Raw genomic sequence first — 21,645 nt, forward strand, 5'->3', positions numbered from 1 at the left:
CAGCGAGCAGTTAAGGGGGAGGTGCCGCGCCGGAGGTCCGCCGATCATCTCCAGATGTGCTGCAGGTCACTGAGCGCCGGAGAGTCCACGGTGTGAGGGCAGTAAGTGAAGGGCCCGGGGTGACCCGGCGGCTGCACCGTGGGGGGTATTACCGGTCTGATTGTCTGCAGCCGGTGTGCCCGTCACATAACGGGGCTGCGGTGTGTATTCCGGGGCTGTAGTACCAGCATGCACCGCCGTGCCCCCAACCTATCCCATCCCATAGCAGAGAGGCTTCTGGAAGGCCCAGCAGCTTCCTTGGCCGCGTTGTGAGGAGGATCGAGGAACTTCCCTGCTGAGGACAAAAGTCCTGGGAATAAGCCCCCCGCCCCCCTGTTGCTGCTACACGGCCGCCGCTGTTCTCTGACACCATGGTGCTTTCTGCTTAATTCTTTTTTGGAACTTCCTTAGCCTGGGTTCACACGGGGTGGATTTGCCGCACGGAATTTCGCCGCGGCAAATCCGCCCGCGGCCGCTAATCTCGGGATTAGCCAGCCATGTGGACGAAATTTCTCAGAAATCTCGTCCACACGGGACGGCCAATCCGCTGCAGTAAGTCCGGCTGAAACCCTGGCCGCCGCAGCCGCGGTTTCTTAAAGCTGCAGCATGTCTATTTATTGTTTACTTCCGTCACAGCCGCGCTCTCCTCTATGGGAGCGCCGGCCGCAACAGAAAAGCGAGCGGCCGGGCCGCTTCAAAGCCGCCGCAGGTTTTTCCGTGGCGCTCCTCCCGGCGGAAATCTTGCGGCTTTTGCTGCTGCCAAACCGCGGGATTTCCGACGGGAATACGCCCCGTGTGAACCCAGCCTTAGATTTCACCGACGAGGCCTAAGGCCGCTGCACACGGCGGGTTTGGATTGCGGAATCTGCAATCTTCACCCGCCGAACAATGCATAGCATTCCGCATCCATTAGCATAGCAAGTATAGAACGTTGGCATGTCCTCTCACACCCAGCAAAATGCGGTTTTCCGCTCATGGGGGGAAAAAATCGCAGCATGCTCTATTTTTTTTTGGCGCAGTTGGCTTCCATTGCAATCTGACCCGCGCCCTTCCACTATTGATATTGCGAAAGGTCACAGATTCCGTGCCGTCGTCTAGCGAAGGTGCAGTTAAAGCAGGGACTTAAATAAATAAAGTCTGTACCGTGCATGGCCAACGGCGAGCCATCCCAACCATCCGAAATTCTTGCCGGCGCAGCGGAATCCCACCCTTTGTGTGCAGCCGGCCTAAAGGCAGCAAAAATCTGTGGCATTGCTGGGACTTGTAGTACCACATTACAGCAGCTTTGTGCCAGTCAGGATGTTTCCAGCATTGGGGAAGGGGTGGAAAACCGGAATAGTGGTAGAGTGGTATGGCGCGGCGGTAAGAAACAGATGCAACGCATTTTCTGAACTCTGATTGGACGGGGCTCTGCGATCACATCCTCCTAGTACTGTGCCGTCGTCATGGTTGTACTCCACATTACGGAAGATCCGCAGTGCGGGCACAGAGTACTTCACTCAATCTTGGAGTCGGCGTCGCTGCAGCCTCCAGTGCATTGTAGGTGCAAACATCGTCTCGCGGACAAACTTGTCTCATGTAAATCTATAAGCACACAGCGCTGCCGCTCACAGCGCTCCCCGGTGGCGGCTGCTCTCTTGCTGCGCTCACACGGGCGGAGGCTTATAAACCAGGTGCTCATGGCGACAAAGTTTCCTGGGCTTAAGGCAGTGGGCGGGGCTTTACACGCGCAAATAAATCTTTCATGTGAACGTTGGCACAAGTGAACATACTTTGTCCCATGCCCTCGTATGTGCCTGCTTACAGCGGCATCGAGGCAGCTGGCCTTAGGGCCCATTCACATAGGAGTATTTTCTGTCCATTCCTTGCAGCATCTCTTATTTTGTTCTGTTTTCACAAAATCACCAATCAAAGTCTATGGGAGCGTAAAAACCGCAGCGAACAGACGCTACATACATGTGTGCTGCGTTTTCTTTATGCATGTTGCAGAAGACGGTGAAAGCAAAAGCGACATCAATTGGGCCACTTTGCATGAAAACCGGATAACGCGTGGACTTAAACAAAATGCGCATATGCAATTAAAATGCGTGAAGCGCGTGCAGTGAATTTAGTCTAATATGGCATACGACTGTGAGACTGAGCCGAAGTTCAGACAGGCAAAATCCAACGTGGATCTGCCACCTAATCAGCGGCCAAACCTCGGGGGTTTTAGTCTCAGATTTAGGCTGCCTGCAGACGAGCGGGTCGGATCCGGCAGCGAGAATTCTCGCCGCGGGACCCGACCCGAGAGCCTGCAGGGACGAGCGCGTACTCTCCCGCGCCTGGCGGCCCTGGCTCTTTCATGTGCCGGCTGCCGCGCAGCCGGCGCATGCGCAGACCGGAGCCGGCGGCCGGGTGAGTGCGTGCCCCGCACAAAAATAGGGCATGCCGCGGTTTGTTTGCCGCGCGAGATTTCGCGCGGCCAAACCGCGTCCGTCTGCATAGGAGTGCGTATTGTAATGCACTCCTATGCAAACTTTCAGTGGCGGAAATCCCGCGGGAAATACCGCCGCGGGATTTCCACCCGTGTGCAGGCGGCCTTAGGCTGGGATTACCTGGGGCAAGTATCGTTTGAATAGTCACTACAGCGAGTCGTTAGTGTACGACCGGCTGGATTTACATGGGCGAGTGAGGTATCGGTACGGGAAACTCGCACTCTTAAACCCGCGATTTATCACAATGCGTTTTGTGATAAAATCCCATCGCAGTGTGTGCGGTTTTCATGCGTGTAAATATCGGGTATTTCAATAGGAAATCTGTTAAAATCGCACCCCCTCGCACCCCCATTGCCACACAAACGATTGCTCGCTCGTCACCCTGTTGAGGGCCGCTGCGTTTACACGGAACCATCACTAACGTACGCTCAATTAGGCTGGGATCACGTGGGACGTATTCCCGGCGGAAATCCTGCAGTTTTGCAGCGGGGAATCCGCACCGTAGTGCCGGCTTTGCCGTGACGGATTGGCCATCCTGTGGGGATGAGAATTATGACATTGATGGCTAATGCCGGGATTAGCGGCCGCAGGCGGATTTGCCGCAGAGAAATTCCTATGTGAGCCGAGCTTTAGGTGATTGTTCAGATGATGGTCGTGTTGTGTAAAGCAATCCTCGCGCGTACAGATGCCTCCAGTCCACATGTGGATTATCTCCATTCAGTGGGGTTATTCTGTGTGCTGATATCCCTTTGTGGATTCTGCATCAAGAAGCAATTCCGTCTCTTACCGCAATCTGTATCAACTACGGACTGGATTCCTAGTCAAATGAGTGGGACGCAGAATTGGTACGGAATCCATATCAAATCCTGGCACGCCATTGTATCGTGATCATATCTCTAAGACGTCTGATGTCGTGACTCCTCATTGTTTGCAGGTGCTTTGAGTCTACGGTGAATTGCCGTTTTTTCCTGTGATATCTAGTGCCTTATTAGGAGACAGTTCTGTGACCGCGCCTGTTTATATTTCTCGCACGTGCAAAGATGAAGTGGCGGACCCTGGTCAATATGGGATAATACTACTTTGTGGATGAGTTTTTCCATTAATTAACATGATACTTTTTTTTTCCCCCAAAGGCATCATGGCGGACAGGAGTGCAAGCAGTACACGGAAGCATAAATGGCTGAGTTCACCAGAGATGTCTTCTAGCAAATACCTAAAAAGCAGCGAGTCACGAAGAATTAGTCCCAACAGTGACCAGGACGATGAAAGTTCCAGTCTATCACGGGAGAGGCGAAGGGTGTTCTACCCTTCTGAGAGTACGCCCAGGCGCAGACTGGATATCGGTTCTGGTGTCTGCTCCACTGTGAGAGCCAGGAGCAGACAGATGGACAGACGGCAAAACCGCAGCACTGAGCGCCACACAAAGAACTCGGGAGAGGCGCTGGAGAAGGAGGTAGTCTAATAATAATGTCCAATAATGGTACCTGGCGAATGAGGGGAAGTCACACGGGTTTTTATAATACTGTTAACCCTTTCCTGTACCTGACCGCACATTTGTCACAGGCTAAAGGTATCTTTACACAGGCCAATAGTCCTCCGAATAATTGCTCAAAAGAGCAAGAAGTCGCTCCATGAGGTTTTCGCTAGTCGTTCAGTTTCACCCAGCATAAAAATTGGCGTCTGCTCATTCACTCGTCGGGTAGTTTAAACAGTGATCGTTCAGTGCACAAGAGCTACATGATTGTCAGCGAGAATCGTACAGTCTAAACAGGCAGCCCACGCGTGTATGAGCTGAGGCAATCAAGAATCATGAGATTTTTGGCTTATGTAAAAGGACCATTAAAATCCTATGTAAAAGCACGGGAGCAATAAGTTGCTGGAACGGCTGACCGCCCCCCACAGTCGTCCCGTGTAAAGGTACTTTTAGGCTGCGTTTACACGGGGCGGAATTGCCATGGAAATTCTGCCTGCATTTTTAAACCTAAAACTAAGCAGCAAAGTGGACGAGATTTGCAAAAATCTCATTCACACACTGATGACAGTCTGCTGCGTGGAAACTGACATGTGCGGAATGCAAATCCGTGACATGTCAATTTTATTGGCGTTTCCTCTGCGGGCTCTGTTCTCTCTACGTGGAGAGATTTCCGCAGCGGAATACAGGCAGAAAAGCCAATTCAAAACCGCCCCAAATGGCGCAGGCTTTGAAGCAGCCTTCTGCTGCAGAAATCTTGCGGAATGTTTGTGCAGTCCTGCTGCGGACATGCCGCAAGATTTCCATCTAAAATGAAGGAACAGAAGCCCTCGGCCGAGCACTGTGCCCCTTCAGCTGTCATTGTTGCTTGTCGGCTCCTCTCGGCAGTTGAAGATGCACGCATAGAGGTCTAGAAGCATCTAGGTGTCCGCCTTCAGCTGCTGCGAGGAACCGACAAGCAAAGATGATAGCCAAAGTGTCACATACACCAATAGCTGGGAAGTAGTAAAAAAAAAAGAATGCACGCTCAATAAATGGGTTCAGACTCAAAAATCCACCACATTATTTACAAAAAGGAGCTGTTGAGCAGCATGCGAGGAGTGAAAAAAAAATTTCTTCTTTCAAATCAGAGTAGAAATACCTTATTTCTTCCACATGTAAAGTTTTTTTGACTCCTTGCATGCTGCTCAACAACTCCTTTTTGTAAAGCCCCTTCGTTTCGGTGATCAGCAGGGGCCTCAGCACCCGGACCCCACTGTGAAAACTTTTGACATGTTGCTCTGACATGTCAAGCTTTTAAAAAGTGCAGGTACCCTTTACCTTATTGTTCCCACAATGTAGACAACGAAAAAGAGAAAAAAAGAACTGATTTAAATGTGATTTTAGACAGAACGATTATCATTCAAACAGTGAAAGTGTACGATAATTGTTCAGTCTAATCGCAGCCAACGCCCGAATGACTAAAGATAACCATTCGCTTTTTGCTGGTCCATTTTATGCAGGCATAAAAATCATTGTTGGCTCTTCACTTATCGTTCAGTTTTCACACAGCGTATGTGAAAGACTGAACGAGCCGACGACCTAAACAGGCTGCATGAGCGAACGAGCTAACTCAGACCTCATTCACTCGTTAAAACGATAAACCAGCTCATCTAGAAATACCCTTACTGTTTCTTTTTGCATCGCCTCTTCCCCCAAAAACTAATAAGTCATAGGTACAACAACATAGTGTCAAGGAAAACTTCAATCCGTCCAGCAAGAATTCGGCCTTTGTACGATTATGTCAACGGAAGTTAGAAAGAAGTTCTGGCTCTTGGAATGCAACATTGAAAGGCCAAGCAAATAAAAAAAGCTTGGTCCTAAAACCTCAAAATAGACCTGTCCTTAAAGGGGTTGTCTCGCGGCAGCAAGTGGGGTTATACACTTCTGTATGGCCATATTAATGCACTTTGTAATATACATCGTGCATTAAATATGAGCCATACAGAAGTTATTCACTTACCTGCTCCGTTGCTAGCGTCCCCGTCGCCATGGTGCCGTCTAATTTCGGTGTCTTCTTGCCTTTTTAGACGCGCTTGCGCAGATCCGTCTTCTCCCTTCTTCTCCGCTCGGCAGCATCTGCATTTTGGCTCCGCCCCCTTGTACGCATCATCGCATAGCTCCGCCCCCGTCATGTGCCGATTCCAGCCAATCAGGAGGCTGGAACTGGCACACATCATGGGACAAGGTGTTAGGCATATGGCGAGACAGTGACTTTTGTCCCACAGCTTTCTTACCGCATTCTAAGGGTGCATTCACACGAGCGTAGGCGTATTTACGTTTGCACGTCCGCAGCGTATAATCGCCGGAAAGAACGTTTTTCAGCGATCATGACCAGAGCTAGAAAGCGTATTATCGTTTGTTCCTACTTTGCAAACTATCTTTTCGGCCATCAAATATGCGTTGGCGCGTATTTCGGTCGCGTATGTTCCGTTTTTTTTCGGGTTGCCGTTTTTACGCGCCGTAAAATCGCCCGTGCGAACGAATACATTCGAGACCAACGCCTCAGATGGTCACGTATATACGATTGGGCGCAAAAACGCGCCGTTTATGCGCTCGTGTGAACGCACCCCCAGTGTTCTCTTTCCAGCTAGACACAGGACTGAAGGCATCTGTCCTCTACCAGGAGAGATCTGCTCGGTGCTTTTCTAGTTACCTATAACATTTTCTTTCCAGCGTGATCATCGGAACGAGAGAAATAACGACGCTGATAGAAGATCAAGTAACGAAGAGAAGAGACCCCGAACTTCGAGAGACAGCGGGCCGTCCCTTTTATTCCAGAGAGCGTTCAGTGACATTCTAGGAACTAAAAGTAGATCCCGGAGATTGCAGGACAGTGAGACAAGACATTCCCAAGAAACAAAGCAAGTGGAGAAAAGAAAGTTATCTGAACCTGAAGAATTGCCGCTGACACTCTCAACCTCCAAATCCACCTCCTCGAAGAAGGAGGTTGTGTCGGAGAGGAAACGGAGGAGCACAATCGTTAAGAGAGAGCCAAGCCTAAGAGAAATGGTCATCAATGTGTCTCCCAAAGAACTTGCCGATGCTCAGCAGGAGACACCCCGACTTGTATTTTTAGATGAAGATTCAGATAAAGACATGTATTCAACAGTAAGTCCTTAAATCCAGCGTCTACAGTTGCATGTTACTTTTTAATTCCAAGACCCGAAGTGAAAGGCAAAGTAGAGTGAGGTGATTAGGATATTCTTCTGATTTTGGATTGATTTTGGATGGGGTTATTACCTGCCGACTGTTCCCTGTACTGCTGTCTTTTGGATCCACCAGTGGCGGGTCCTGGTTTAGATTGCTCAACATGGGCACTGCAATCTTTTAACTACCTAAGACTCACTGCGCATTAGGTAGTTAGACTACTGAAGCACTACATGTAACCTCTGCTTGGCTAAGGGATCAGCACTGGCCAATGAGGGAGCAGTATAAAGTTCCTCCAACTACAAATACACAGTGAGCATTAGGTAGTGAGAAGATTGCAGTGGCCATCTTTTAAGGTTAAAAAGGGGGCCTGGGAGTTAGTGGATCGGAGGAACAAGAGGACAGGGGCAGGCGGTATAACTCCCTTCTGGTCCCCGCACAGAATCTTGTCTTGGAGGGTCACTTTAATCCTGAATATTTGTTAATTTGTCACCCATAGTGGCCATTACTAATTGGTTTTCAAGGGCATGTGGCTTTGTGGGTACAATTGTGGTTTACCTGCATAATCGTACAGCCTATAACAATTGATATATAAATATTGTGTCAACAGTGAGGCAATGTACAACTTTTTTTAAGCCACATGCAGCTGCCATAACATGTCTTTACCCTTTGTAACTTTTACACCTTAATTAGTGTTAATTTACAGTAATTTGATTTAATTTAGGGGTCTAACCCCAGTAACTATCATATCTTTCCTTAATTTATGCAGCTAGATCTTGCGGATAAGGATCCTTCCATTGGTAGTGACTTCTCAGACGTAGAAGACATGGGATCGCTGACCAGATTTTCTCAGGAGGACGTGTTTTCACCTTGCTGTTCTGTACAAGACGACACACAACCTTCCACTTATCAGTATGAAAGTCCTTTGAGCTGTTATGCCAAGAAGTCCCCAAGCAGTTCATTGTACAAACCACCTGCAGAACGCAACACCTGGCGGCAGAAAGAATGGGACAGCTCCTACACGTCAGAACCTTCCCTGCTGGACAGCAGTCGCCTCAGTGTGTCCAGCGACATCGAGAGCCCCGTAGTAAAGAGCCACAAACGGTCGGCGTCTTTTGATGCTCCGTGGAAATTTGATCAAACAACCAAACCCTCTAGAAGGTCTTTACAGATTCTTCCTTCTCCAAGCTCAGACTCCAAGTTCCGGGACAGCAGCTTCATAGACACACATTGCCATCTTGACATGCTGTTTGCGAGATTATCGCATCGGAGCTCCTTTGCGGATCTTAGGAGGCAGTATTACTCTTCCTTTCCCCGGGAGTTTCACGGCTGCATTACTGATTACTGTGATCCTCGCACTCTGAAGAGGCTTCCATGGCAAGAGGTTCTGAACGAGGACTTGGTCTGGGGGGCGTTTGGCTGTCATCCCCACTTTGCACAGTATTACAATGACCGTCTGCATGAAGACATGATGATGGCTCTTCGGCACCCCAAAGCTATTGCCTTCGGAGAAATGGGTTTGGATTATTCCCATAAATGTTCCACATCTATTCCAGACCAGATCGCGGTGAGAAAAAATATGTATTGCAGAAGTTTTCTTATCGAGATTGTGCTGTAACCCACACAACCAGTTATGAGAAGGGAATGTCCTGAAATGGGTGAACACCAATATGGCCACCACTAGTTCTCCAAGGAGTTGCTCTGTAGCATAGAGTAATGCAGGAATACGGCAATGGAGAATGTTAAAGGAGATGTCCCGCGCCGAAACAGGTTTTTTTTTTTTTAAACCCCCCCCCCGTTCGGCGCGAGACAACCCCGATGCAGGGGTTAAAAAACCCACCCGCACAGCGCTTACCTGAATCCCGGCGGTCCGGCGTCTTCATACTCACCTGCTGAAGATGGCCGCCGGGATCCTCTGTCTTCATGGACCGCAGGGCTTCTGTGCGGTCCATTGCCGATTCCAGCCTCCTGATTGGCTGGAATCGGCACGTGACGGGGCGGAGCTACACGGAGCCCCATAGAGAAGAGGAGAAGACCCGGACTGCGCAAGCGCGGCTAATTTGGCCATCGGAGGGCGAAAATTAGTCGGCACCATGGAGACGAGGACGCCAGCAACGGAGCAGGTAAGTATAAAACTTTTTATAACTTCTGTATGGCTCATAATTAATGCACAATGTACATTACAAAGTGCATTATTATGGCCATGCAGAAGTGTATAGACCCACTTGCTGCCTCGGGACAACCCCTTTAATGGGTGATAATACGTGAGCGATGTAAAGCCTGAGCAACATGTAGGCCTACTGTGCATTGCATGTGTGGCTCCAGGAAGGTGAGGAGAGCTATTAAGGCCGCCTGTACAGGCTGGATTTGCATTGCGGAATCCGGAGTGGGCATCTGCCTCCAGATTCCGCAGCAAATACCGTCCATAACATACTATTGAAAACCCTTTTTTTATTTTTCTCCACACAAGCGGAAAATGTGATGCATGGACGCCACTACTGCTAGGGCTGGATTCCGCATGCGGAATCCGTCCCACCCGTGTGCGGGCTAGCCTAATGGGGTTTTCAAGCATCAACAAATAAGTTATTCATTGCATATAATTTCCCAGTATACTTTCTGTTCTGATTCCTTGTGATTTTTAAGATCTCTGCTTGCTGTCATTTAATAGGAAACTTCAATGTTTAAAGGGGTTTTTTGCTTATATAAAAAGGTTAAAATGACGATAAATGGAATACTCCCCTATTTCAGTTGCTTCCCGTCTAGTTCTGTAGCCCCAGTGTCCGCCATATGGAACCCAAAAGAAGCGTCAGGTACGTGCTGTTCATAGTGCACATGACCGCTCAGCCGCTCACAGGCTTCAGCGGTGACTTTTTTTTTTTTCTTTCATGGCACTGGACCGCCCACCGCTGCTTCTGGGTTCCGTCCGGGAATATTCCTCTGATGTAAAACTACCTTTACATGGGCTGATTTGTCGGACGTTGAAGCACCCACCAGTTGTCGCAGCGATAATCGCTCTTAAGCTTTCGCGCAGAAGCAAGCATCTCTCAGCGAATGAAGACAGAGCTGGCTGGAGATCTCTTCCGGCCGCCTCCATTCACAGTAAAGCAGTCGTCACTCATAGATGAATAACTGCCTTTTTACATGGCCGATCGTCATTTGATATTTATGCCAGCTGGAAGTGAATGATGAACAAACTATCATTCAGTTGCTGCCAACATTTGCACAGTACGAGTATAATTTGTTCAGATTGCCGCGATCCATATTTACAGGGAATTGTTCTAGACCGGGAGTGCAGTTGCTATGGGTTACAGCACATCTGCAGAAGTTAGTCTGCAATTTTTGGTACATTTTTCTTTTACCAGGTTTACTAGTGACATTACTCTGATTTCCACATGGAAAGGTTTTTGAGAAGCAGCTGAAGCTGGTGGTGCCGTTGGGGAAGCCTCTGGTCATTCATTGTCGGGGTGCAGACAAAGACCTGTTTAAAATAATGAAGAAATGGCTCCCTCGTGACTACAAGATACACCGGTGAGCATCAGTGTGATTGTGTTATTACTGTAGATCCCCAGTAACTTTTCCTCCTCTGCTGCAGGCATTGTTTCACCGGCAAGTACGAAGACATCGAGCCGTTTCTGCAGGAATTTCCAAACATGGCTGTGGGATTTACCGCCGTTTTAACGTATCCTTCCGCTGTGGAAGCGCAGGACGCAGTGACTAAAATCCCCTTAGACAGGCTGATTGTGGAGACAGACGCTCCTTTTTTCCTTCCTAAACAGGTAATGGGAGAGAACAGGAGGGAGCTGTGTACACCACAGGCTTCTGTGACTGCTCCGTAGATGATGCTGGGGAGAGATGTAATTGTGTACCATCCATAGTGACACCACAATATAAGTAGCACGGAACCGGACCGCAAACGGGACCACCGTAGATGGCCTAGTTCAAGTACTCTACTATTACCAAAGGTCTAGTTAAAGTGAATACAGTAGCAGCACTCGTGTGATTGCTGCTGACCTGACTTTGGGATGCGCTGGGGCCCCATTCTTGGGATTGGTGAGGGTCCCAGTGGTTGGACTTGCAAGTTAGGGGATAACTTATATCATGGCACAACCCCTTTAACTTTTATTGGCTACTTTGCATCCTGAAAGAACTCAACTGTTCAAATACTTTGCTTTACCTCTCCTATTTTACTTTTGAGCCTCCTGCTGCAACCGCTGTAAAGTCTTACGTGCTGTGATCATTGTTGAAGCATATTCAAGTCTCACAAATGGAGGGGGCTGTGATGCACAAAAAAAAAAAATTATAAATATATATATATATATATTTATGAATGTCCTTGTTTTTTTTAAATTCGTTTTATTTTGACAAAACAAAGGCATTTTAGAGTACAGAATAAAGAGAGTTTTGTTAGGTATGGCATTGTTCATACATACATTTCCATTACATTAGGATCGATATATCTTATTACTGTATTCTTCGGATAACTCGACAACAGTAAACTTTTTAAACTTTTCCCAAAACGGTTCTGCTCTGACTTATTTCAATTTTGATAGAAGAGCTGTATTGCAGGTCTGCGTACACTTATCTGGGGGGGGGGGGGTTCGAGGTTATTCCGTTTGTAAGGTAGAATGGGAATCGATCCATATCCCCCACACCTTCCCAAATTTGGCCGGGCATCCTCTGTTTTGGTAGATGATCTTTTCGTAAGAGTTTACGCTATTTACCATTTGTATCCAGTGTAGGGTAGAGGGAGTCTCCACCGCCATCCACTTCATGGCTATTGTCTTGCGGGCCAGGAACAGGGTCTTTTCAAGAAAGATGCGGGTGTGATGTGGCCACACCTCCTCCTCCAGTAGGCCAAATAACGCCACCTTGGGGTCTAGATCAATAGTCAGTGGGGGAGGTAGTAGTGCGTTTATAAGGTTAGTAATTTCCGACCAGTACTCATTAACTGGGGGGCATTCCCATATCAGATGCCAGAAGTTCGCGTCTGGTTGACGGCATCTGTGGCAAGCATTTGAGGATGCGGTGCCCATTCTATACAGGCGGCTAGGGGTAAGGTAGGCCTGATATGTTATGTATAATTGGATTAATTTGTTGTTTACAGCGGGGGAGACTACCAGGTGGGACTCAGAGATGTCCTGCCATTCCTCAGGCGTGAGAGATGGAATAGTTCGCTTCCATTTGTCATATGCTGTAGGTGGATTAGGGGATATTTTAGCCGAAAGGAGATGCGTATATAGGGCCGAAATTAGCCCCCTGGGTCCTTGAGACTTAAGGATGCCAATTGTAGGGAATTTAGATATATGTGTTGATGTGGGTGGGAATTGGGAGTTCAGAGCGTGTCTCAGCTGGAAGAATCTGAATAGTTGGAGATGTGGGGACTGCAGCTTGTCGCGTAGTTCTGTGAATGTAGGGAATATTCCGTCTGTATATATGTCGTTTAGTGTGTGTGCCCCTTGAGCCATCCAATATTGTGGATCTGGGATTGATTGTAGGGCAGTGAGGCCAGGGTTATTCCAGAGACAGAGCTCGGGTAGTGTATCTCGGTATTGTTGCAGCGCCTTCACCTCCCTCCACACCCCAAGGGCCAGTCTATGAAGCGGGACCACGTCGGAGGGGTTAGTGTATTGTGGGAATTCTAGGTAATTTAGAAGATTATTGCCTTTTACTTGCTTTGCCAGTTGTTTGTCTGCTATGGGCAGCTCCCTATTCAGGACCCAGGTCCGTATGTTTCTCAGTTGTCCTGCCAAATAGTAGAGTCGGAGGTCCGGAAGGGCCATTCCGGCCTGCTCCTTGGGCCTTTGTAATGTCGACAGACTTAGCTTGGAGCGAGTGGAGTTCCATACAAAGGAGGTGATTAGGGAGTTTAATGTCTGGAAGAAACGTTTGGGGACTGCTACTGGCATGTGCTGTAGTATATACAAACATTTAGGCTGTATGGCCATTTTAATAAGATTTATGCGCCCTGCCACAGAGAGCGGTAGTTTGGTCCATCCCTTTAATGTGTGTTTTATGTCATCCAGCAGCGGGTCCATATTTTCTGCTATGGCGTTATTGTGATCATACGGCATTAGTATCCCCAGATATTTGAATGTTTGAACTGGTTTTAGCCCATATTTAGTTACACAGGGGTCATTTCCGGGGTTGGAGTTTGTATATAGGATTGTCGATTTAGACCAGTTGACGTACAGACCCGAGAAACTGGAGAACCTATCTATGTGGGTCATGGCTTGGGAAAATGAGTTCATTGGGTCTGATAGAAAAAGAATTGTATCATCCGCGTATAGTCCCACCTTAATCTCGAGGTCCGTCCATCTAAAACCTTTTACACCGGGGGCATCTCTCAGACGTATTGCCAACGCCTCAATGGCTATGGCAAATAGAGCCGGGGATAGAGGGCATCCCTGACGGGTACCTCTCGCCAGTTGGAATTCGGGTGATGGAATGCCATTTACCACTACATTCGCGCTCGGGGACTTATATATGATTTTGATCCATTGTTGGAATATGGGTCCAAATCCAAAGCGGGTCAGACAGGCCCCAAGAAAAGCCCACTCCAGTGAGTCAAAGGCCTTTGCCATGTCCAACGAGACCAAGGCCCAGGGCATATTATATTGTTTTCCCAGTTGCATGGCCGTCTGGACTCTACGGATATTTATTGTCGTAGATTTCCCAGGCATGAAGCCCGTCTGGTCCGGATGGACAATGGACAGAATCACTTGATTTAGTCTAGTTGCTAGGATTTTGGTTAGGATTTTGTAATCGGCATTTACCAGTGAGATTGGGCGATAGGAGCTACAATCTGTCGGATCCTTTCTGGGTTTCTGTATCACCACTATGGAGGCTTTGTAGAATGAGGGTGGGAGGGTATTATCTATTTGGGCTTGATTTAGTGTCGCAAGTAGTAATGGGGCTAGTTGTTCACTATATTTCCGGTATGTTTCTATCGGGAGACCATCTGGGCCGGGTGATTTATTAGAAGCCATATCTCTGATTACCTGCTGGATCTCCTCTAGCGTGATAGGGGCTTCCAGAAGTTCGACCTGATCTGTGGATAAGGTTGGGAAGTTTAGATCCTCCAAGTAGCTTAGGACGTCTGCCACTGTACTTTGAGAGGAAGAGTTGTACAGATTGCTATAAAAATCTTTAAAACAGTTTGTGATAGATGGGCCGTCAGTCAGCTCCACCCCGCCCTGGTTTTTGATCTTAAGGACCGTATTAGTTTTATTTCCCCGTCTAATGAGGCTGGCCAGTAGGTGACTGGATTGATTTCCCAGTTCAAAATAATGTTGTTTGGTAAAGAATAATTTGCGCTTAGCTTTAGCATATATTTGGTGTTTGTGGAGTCGAAGTAGGCTAAGCCAGGTTATTTTATTGGCATCTGTAGGGTTGGATGTGTATATCTTTTCCGCCTCTATTGTCTGGGATTCTAATTCTCTATCGGCCTGGGCTGTCGATTTTTTTAATGTATGATATGGCGGACTTGAGGAATCCCCTTACGTAGGCCTTTAGGGTGTCCCATTTCAGAGCGGGGTGGGTATTCTCACTGTGAGCCTCTAAGAACAGGGATATGTGGAAAGGTACTTGATCATCTGGTCCGATTAGCTTCAACCAAAAGGGATGGAGCCTCCAAGTGGGTACTATATTTTGTTGGGGGAATTTCAACGTTAACAGTATGGGGCTATGATCGGATATGCCGCGTGGGCAGTGCGTGATTTTGGAAAGGAATATTGCCAGTTCCGCTGAGCTAAATATATAGTCAATTCTTGCCAGTGCGCTATGTCCCGGGGAATGGCAGGTAAACTCCTGCACGTCAGGGTGTTTGAATCGCCAGAGATCGATCCAGCCGACACTGTCGATTAATTGTTTAAGGGAAGAGCTTTGGGTGGGGGTCGTATTAGGGGATATGTGGAATCTGTCTACGGCTGAGGCCATTACCATATTAAAGTCACCTAGGCAAATCACCCCCGCCGAGGGGTATTGATGAGCGTATGTTATAGCAGATTGTAAAAGATGGAGGTTATTATGAGGTGGGTTATAGATAGATAGGATAATGTAAGGTTTGGAGTCTATTTCTCCGAATATGAATATAAATTGTCCTTCGGGGTCCCTGCGAATGTTGATGGGGTTCCAACGTAATGACCTATGGATGAGCACGGAGACGCCCCTAGAGGAGGAGGCGTGGAAGGAGTGAGCCGCCCATTGCACCCAAGGCTTTGCCAGGGTGTCGGCCTTTTCTTTAATAAGATGGGTCTCTTGCAAACTTATAACGTGTGCGTTAGTCTGCCGAATATACGCGAAGACCGCTCTTCGCTTAAGGGCGGTGCCGAGACCTCGGACGTTCCGACTAATACATTTTAGGGTCATTGCTGACTGTGTGGATATGTGTTTGAAGTGTTGTCTCTGTGCCCCTAGAGTAGGGAGAAAGGGGGAAGATCTGTGGGTGTAGGGAGGGGAGTTGTGTCGATGCAGACCTGCTAAGAAAATTATTGAAGAGCAGATTATAACATTTTAAACCTTTAACCTCTGACATTTTGCTTAATTTCGGCATAAATGTCAAAAACATCAAACAAGAATAAAACAATTTAGCTACAGTCTATACAGAAGTAGCGGATGTTCCTCTAATATGGGGGGGGGGGGGGGGGGGGGAATATCCCGGTGGCCTACAGAGGATCACGGGCGTTTGCCAGATCTGTTGGCAATTTAAAGATATTGTCGCCCCATGTTTCAGCGTCTATAGGTCAGGGGGGTATCAGTCGCACAAGATTATGAGTTCAGAGTCCCGCCATAGCTGTTGTGGGTTCAATCGTCTGCCAGTATTTGCGGGTGCATATCCAGCCACTCCGAGGCCTCGGTGGGGGATTGAAGAAAAACCACTTTCCCTTGGGCTACGATACGTAAGCGGGCTGGGTACGCCATTGAATAAGGGATGTTTCTTTCTTTGAACTTTCTTTTGGCGTCTATGAAAGTAGCCCTTTGCTTTTGTAGCTCGGCTGAAAAGTCAGGGAATATAGAGATTATTGAGTTATTATACTTTAATGGGCCCTTTAGTCTAGCTTGACGAAGTGCCGCATCCCGATCTCTGCAGTTCAGGATTCTCACTAGGAAAGGGCGCGGGGGGGCTCCCGGTTGCGGTGGTTTTGTTGGGACCCGGTGGGCTCTTTCCACTACAAAGTGCGTGGAGAAGGTCTCGTCACTTAGCAAAGACTTCAGCCATGTTTCGGCGAATGTTTCTGGGTGGGAGCCTTCGGACTTCTCGGGCAGGCCAATTATCCGTAGATTGTTACGGCGTGACCTGTTTTCTAGGTCATCCGTCTTGGATTGGCAATATTCTGCTACTCGCGTGGCTTTTTTAACTGCTGCAGAGAGCGGGCGTAAGGAGTCTTCTGTGTTGGAGATGCGATCCTCCATTTCCCGCATTCTACCTCTCATGTTCTGCAAGTCTTGTCTCAGGAGCGAGACGTCAGACTTTATCTCTGCTATTTTATTAGTGAGAGAGGACTTGCAGGTATTGATTGCTTCGAGGAGCTGTCGCATAGTCGGTTCCAGCGGCTGCCCACTCTCGTCTTCGGGCTCCCTCATCTGGGTGGGTCGTACTGGCCGCAGTGTATGATCTGGGGTCTTAGAATGGGCAAACTCTTTTAGCTTTTCTGCTGCCGAGCCACTTTTGGCTCGTGTGCTCATGGTGAAAGACGTGGATTGGTATAGTGGTTTATGGAAGTAAGTGGCCCTTCCTCTTCTCCGTCCCGAGATTTTAGGTTTCAGTGGGTTAATGCGTCTCTTACAGAACTTAGATGTTATCAGCAAGAGTCTTTGTAGTTATGCAGTTAGTGGTTGTTAGAGGGTAGGAGTCTTTTCCCGCTTAGCGTAGTGTGGTATATAAAGTATCAAGAGATATTGATTATAATAAAGTCTAGAGGGCAGTTCCGGTTGTCTTGGCGTGGTTTTGCGACACTTGAATGTTAACGGTTACACAGTCCTTGTAATTTGCACTTATATTGGTTGTTAAGGAGCGGAAGTTTCTGCCTTTTCCCGTTCAGTATATAACGAGTATGATAGAAGTGACTTATGGCGGGCGTCTTATGGTAAAGTCGACAGTTTTGGTGCGGCTTTGCAGGATTTAGATGTGATTAGCTATCCAGTCCTTAGTTATGTGGTTGCCGTAGTTGTTAGAGGGTGAAGGTCTCGCGTCCGGGGGCCTCAATTATATAGGATTTGGTCGAGTCTATGCCCAGTTGTAAAAGAAAAATTAGGAAGTGGCGCTGGCTCCTTGCCACGACACTGTTCACCACGGGCAGAGGATCGGGCGGACGGGGGTTTTGAACGTAAATAGTCCGTTCCTCGCGCCCTCCCTCAGGTGTTGTTATGTAGTAATGACAATAACTGAGGATGTTTTGTTCCCCCCCAGGCGGGGTAATAGGGGTCTATTGTCGTAGATTATATGCCTGGTGTATATTCCCGGAGGGATCAATGTCTCTTGATGAGTGCGTTGTCTCTCTGCTGGTTACTTACAGTTCAGTTGCCGGCTCCGCAGGACCGGGTTCGGAAAGGAGAGTATTGCAGCGCGGGGTTTCGGGGGCCGCCAGGTGTCGCGAGCTGGGTCGCAGGTAGCTGGTCAGCGGTGTGATGGTCAGGCCGGCCTCGGTTCCGGCTGGGTCCGTAGCCGTCTATCCGGTAGCCGTACCGGCCAAAAGAACTCCCAGCTCGCCGATTTGCAGGTGAGGCGGCCGCTGAGGCTTAGATTAGGGCTCTTGTGCGACGTCCAGCCCCACTGGGGGACCGTGGTGGGATGTTGCAGGACGGTCCACCAGGCTGTGTTACCCGCACAGCCCCTGCACGGGGAGAAGAGAACCGGAGGCTGCGAGCCAGGTAGCCCCTCCCGTCCGGGAAGGGGTTAATCCCTCGCCGGCTGCAGAGTCTTCAGTCGCTCGGGGTCGGACGTTGGAGCGAGCCGCGGACCCGGCCGGGGTCCCGGCAACAGGCACCGCTCCTCCTAGGATCGCGGGGCGGGCTCCCCAGCCCAGAGAGGTGGCTCCCGTGCGGTCCGCGCGTCGGTACAGGCAGGCGGCGGCGAAGGTCTCGGGGCAGCGGGGCGGGCTCCCCAGCCCAGAGGGATGGTTCCCGCGCGGTCCGCGCGTCGGCACAGGCAGGCGGCAGCGGAGGTCTCAGGGCAGCGGGGCGGCTGGAGCAGCTTGCGAGCCGCGGCTCTCCCCTCCGTCTCAGCGCAGCAGCTCCTTCTCCCTCCCGGGGGGGGGGGGGGGGGGGGGGTGAGCCGCTCCGTCCCGGGGTTCCGGGACCCAGCCGGCGGGATCGGGGGGGGGAGGGTCGGCTCGAGCGGGGTGACCGGGTCTCGGGGAAGGCCCACCGGGCAGGTCTCAGCCAGCAGAAGCGGGCTCACAGGTCCTTACCCGGCTCTGTGGACAGGAGGCTTGGGAGGTCAGCGTCGGAGCGAGCGCGGGAAAACAGGTAATGGCGCCGCTCCTCTTCTTCCCCGGCCCGCGGCTCCGTTATGCGCACAGGAGACTCCAATCTCCTCCAGACGTGGTCTCAACGCCCCCTCAGGATTTAGGAGGTCCTGGATGATGTCTGGGGTCTCAGGATGTGACTCTGGCCAGGATTATAGCAGGATTTTAGGCTTTCCCTTAGGGAGCTCTCCTCACGTGCGACTGCTCATGTCGGTCGCTGGCCACGCCCCCCCTTGTTTTTTTTTAAAATTATATAATTTTGGCGTTTATGTATTTGTACCGTCCTGCAGAAAAAGTTAAAATGAGTTACGGCTTTTGAAAAGTGAAGATTAAAATCCCCCAAAATCGTCTCATCCGTAGGTCTTGCTACTACGAGGTTAATGGGTAACTAATAGTAAAACATCAGAGATTTGATAATTGGGGGTCTGGACATTGAGACTTACTGATCTGTAAGGCTGGCTTCACATGGGCTTGATTTGCGCATTGCGAGATGCGCAAATTTTGCACAAATATGAACCCTGTTCTTTTGAATGGGTACATACTCATGAAAGATTGATTTATTTATTTTTTTCTTTTTTCCCGCACCGCAATGCGGAAAAAAATTGCGGCACGTTCTAACTTTGGGCGTGCCTTCCCATCACCCATTGTTTTCAGTGAGACCGGCGCCAGTGTTGTGCTGGGTGCACATAAGTGTGATGTGAGGTTTCACCATTGAAAACAATGGAAGACACTTTGCGCTCCCCTGCCTCGGCTGATCACTAATTTCCGGAAGTGATGTGAGGCTGATTTGATATAAAAACTCTTCGCATCCGAGGGGAAATCGTATGGCTTGATATCGCACTCGCCTGTGTGAAGTTAGCCTATAATAAACTGGTAGAACTGCTTATCGGAGAGTGGTGTCCGTTCGGCTATTTCTATCACTGTTCGGGCCTCTATAGAAAGTTTATGGCGTCTATACAGTACCAGCAATGACAACCAAATGGACAAAGCATTCAGATAAATGTTTCTGCCCTTTCGTTTTAGCGATCAGTGGGGGGGGGGCTCAGCACCCAGATCCCCCACCGATTTTAAAAACTCCTGACATGTCGAATTAGGGTGACTACCCACTACAGTTTTTTATTTATTTCTTTTTTTCACTGCGAAATTCGCAGCGTTTTTTTTCTGCAGGGGTCCATGGGACTTGTAATGTTAAGATCGCGCAAAATCGCAATTTACCACGAATTGCGCGATCGTGATTTTAACATTACAAGTCCCATAGACCCCTGCAGAAAAAGAAACACTGCGAATTTCGCAGTGAAAAAAACTGTAGTGGGTAGTCACCCTTAAGGGGAAAAAATTGATTTTGTTAATTTTTTTTTTTATTTTAATTTTAAAGGAGTTGTATGACAATTTCAAGTTATTCCCTGTCCACCGGAAAGGGGATAACACGCTGATCAGTGTGGGTCTCACTGATAAGACTCCTGCTCATCTCAAGAACAGGACTCCCGTGGCCCCAGTCCTCCTTACTGTGGGATCACAGCACCCGCTGCAGCAAGTAGGAGACGGAATGGGAGTGCTGGTCACACAAGCACACGTACAAAGAGTTTGTTTTATAATGTCGTTGATCCATCTACATTCTGTACAGCTGTTTCTTTTTTTTCTTTTCGCTTTAGGTGCCTAAAGGAATATGTAAATTTTCACACCCTGGAATGGCCTTACACACGGTTCATGAAATCGCCAAGCTCCGAAACCTACCTGTGAAAACCATCATGTCAAAGCTCCGTGAGAATACATACCGGATCTACAGCATCTAAGTGCCTGATGCTTCTGGCTGCCGACTTGTTGTAATTAAAGGGTCTCCCTTTAGGAGATCTCCGGCTGCACTATTTTTGTCTCTTCTTTTAGGTGACGTCTCATCTGTTTAAAAAGATGAGAATTGTTGTTTTTTTTAAAAGATCTTATTTTCTTTTTCTTTTTTTTTAATAATGAATTTTCTTTTAGATTCTTAAGACTATTTTACCCCTATTTTTATACTTTAACATTTTGTTGGGGTGAAGCTGGGCGCATTTAATAATAAAATGACCAGATATCCGAGTTGGCGTCCTTGTCAGGATGAGGAGCCCTTCATACACCCTTACCAGTAAGCGGCGAAGGTCTGACAACCTGCTCTTGTATCTTCACATTTGATGGGCAGGGTAATGCAGCTATAACTTTGATAAGGCATGCTCTGAGAGGGTAGGAGGGAAATGGAGCTGCTTTGATAATACCTGCTGTGAGAAGGGAGGAACATAGCTGCAATTTTTTGTCTGATATTGCATGCAGTGAGAGAGGAAGAGGATGAGGATGTAGCTGCAATTTATGCATCTGATACTGCACCCTAAGAGAAAGACCTATTTGAGCTTGTGAGAGAAAGCTCATAATACACAGCACCCCTCTGACATCACACCATGAAGTGAAGAGCGAGGTGGAGCAGACCCAGGAGAGTGCCTAAAGGCTAATGCCCACAGACAGATTTCTGTTTCGTTCCTCGCACCAGAATAACGCAGCTATCAGGTTCTATTGAATCTAATAGCTTTTCTGCCTGTCAGTGCTCACATTTGTGATTCTGCCATGGATTTCCGCTGCAGGAAAAATATCGCAGCATGTTCTATGTTCATATAGTATTAATGGAGACCGCGCAAAAACGCGTGTTTTTCCGTGATCACCAGTGGGCACTTTTTGTTTATCACCGCTGTACTCCCCTGGGGTAAATCCGCGGGTGTATCCTATATCACCGAGGCAGCCGAGTTCCCGTTGAAGAAATATATTTCACCGTAGGGAACCACAAGAGAATAAAATATAACTTTTATTAGTTTATTTAGATAAAAAGAAAAGAAAATATTGTGCGATATAAAGTAATAGAATAGATCTATGCTGATGTAGTGATAAGACTAGGAGGTCTCAATTGTTTTACTGATTGCTTTCCTAAAGTCCAGATATTCCCTTTAAGAAAGAAATCTCATATAACCGATTGGGAACTCTATGTGAT

At 48.4% G+C, this 21,645-nt stretch overlaps 1 protein-coding gene across 2 annotated transcripts; it reads left to right on the forward strand.

Annotated features, from left to right (window-relative positions):
- TATDN2 (TatD DNase domain containing 2) lies at positions 1–20,709 on the forward strand. 2 transcript variants are annotated; one of them, XM_066596991.1, is made up of 7 exons: positions 1–101; positions 3,647–3,966; positions 6,700–7,134; positions 7,943–8,740; positions 10,574–10,701; positions 10,766–10,949; positions 20,291–20,709. In XM_066596991.1, the coding sequence occupies exons 2-7, from the start codon at positions 3,652–3,654 to the stop codon at positions 20,429–20,431; spliced, it is 2,001 nt and encodes a 666-aa protein (XP_066453088.1). In that variant the 5' UTR covers positions 1–101; positions 3,647–3,651; the 3' UTR covers positions 20,432–20,709. The 2 variants fall into 2 exon arrangements, with proteins under 2 accessions (XP_066453088.1, XP_066453089.1); XM_066596992.1 differs by lacking the exon at positions 1–101 and adding an exon at positions 129–413.
- The last annotated feature ends 936 nt before the right edge of the window (positions 20,710–21,645 follow it).

Source organism: Eleutherodactylus coqui, chromosome 3 (assembly GCF_035609145.1).
Source record: "Eleutherodactylus coqui strain aEleCoq1 chromosome 3, aEleCoq1.hap1, whole genome shotgun sequence".
NCBI lineage: Eukaryota > Metazoa > Chordata > Amphibia > Anura > Eleutherodactylidae > Eleutherodactylus > Eleutherodactylus coqui.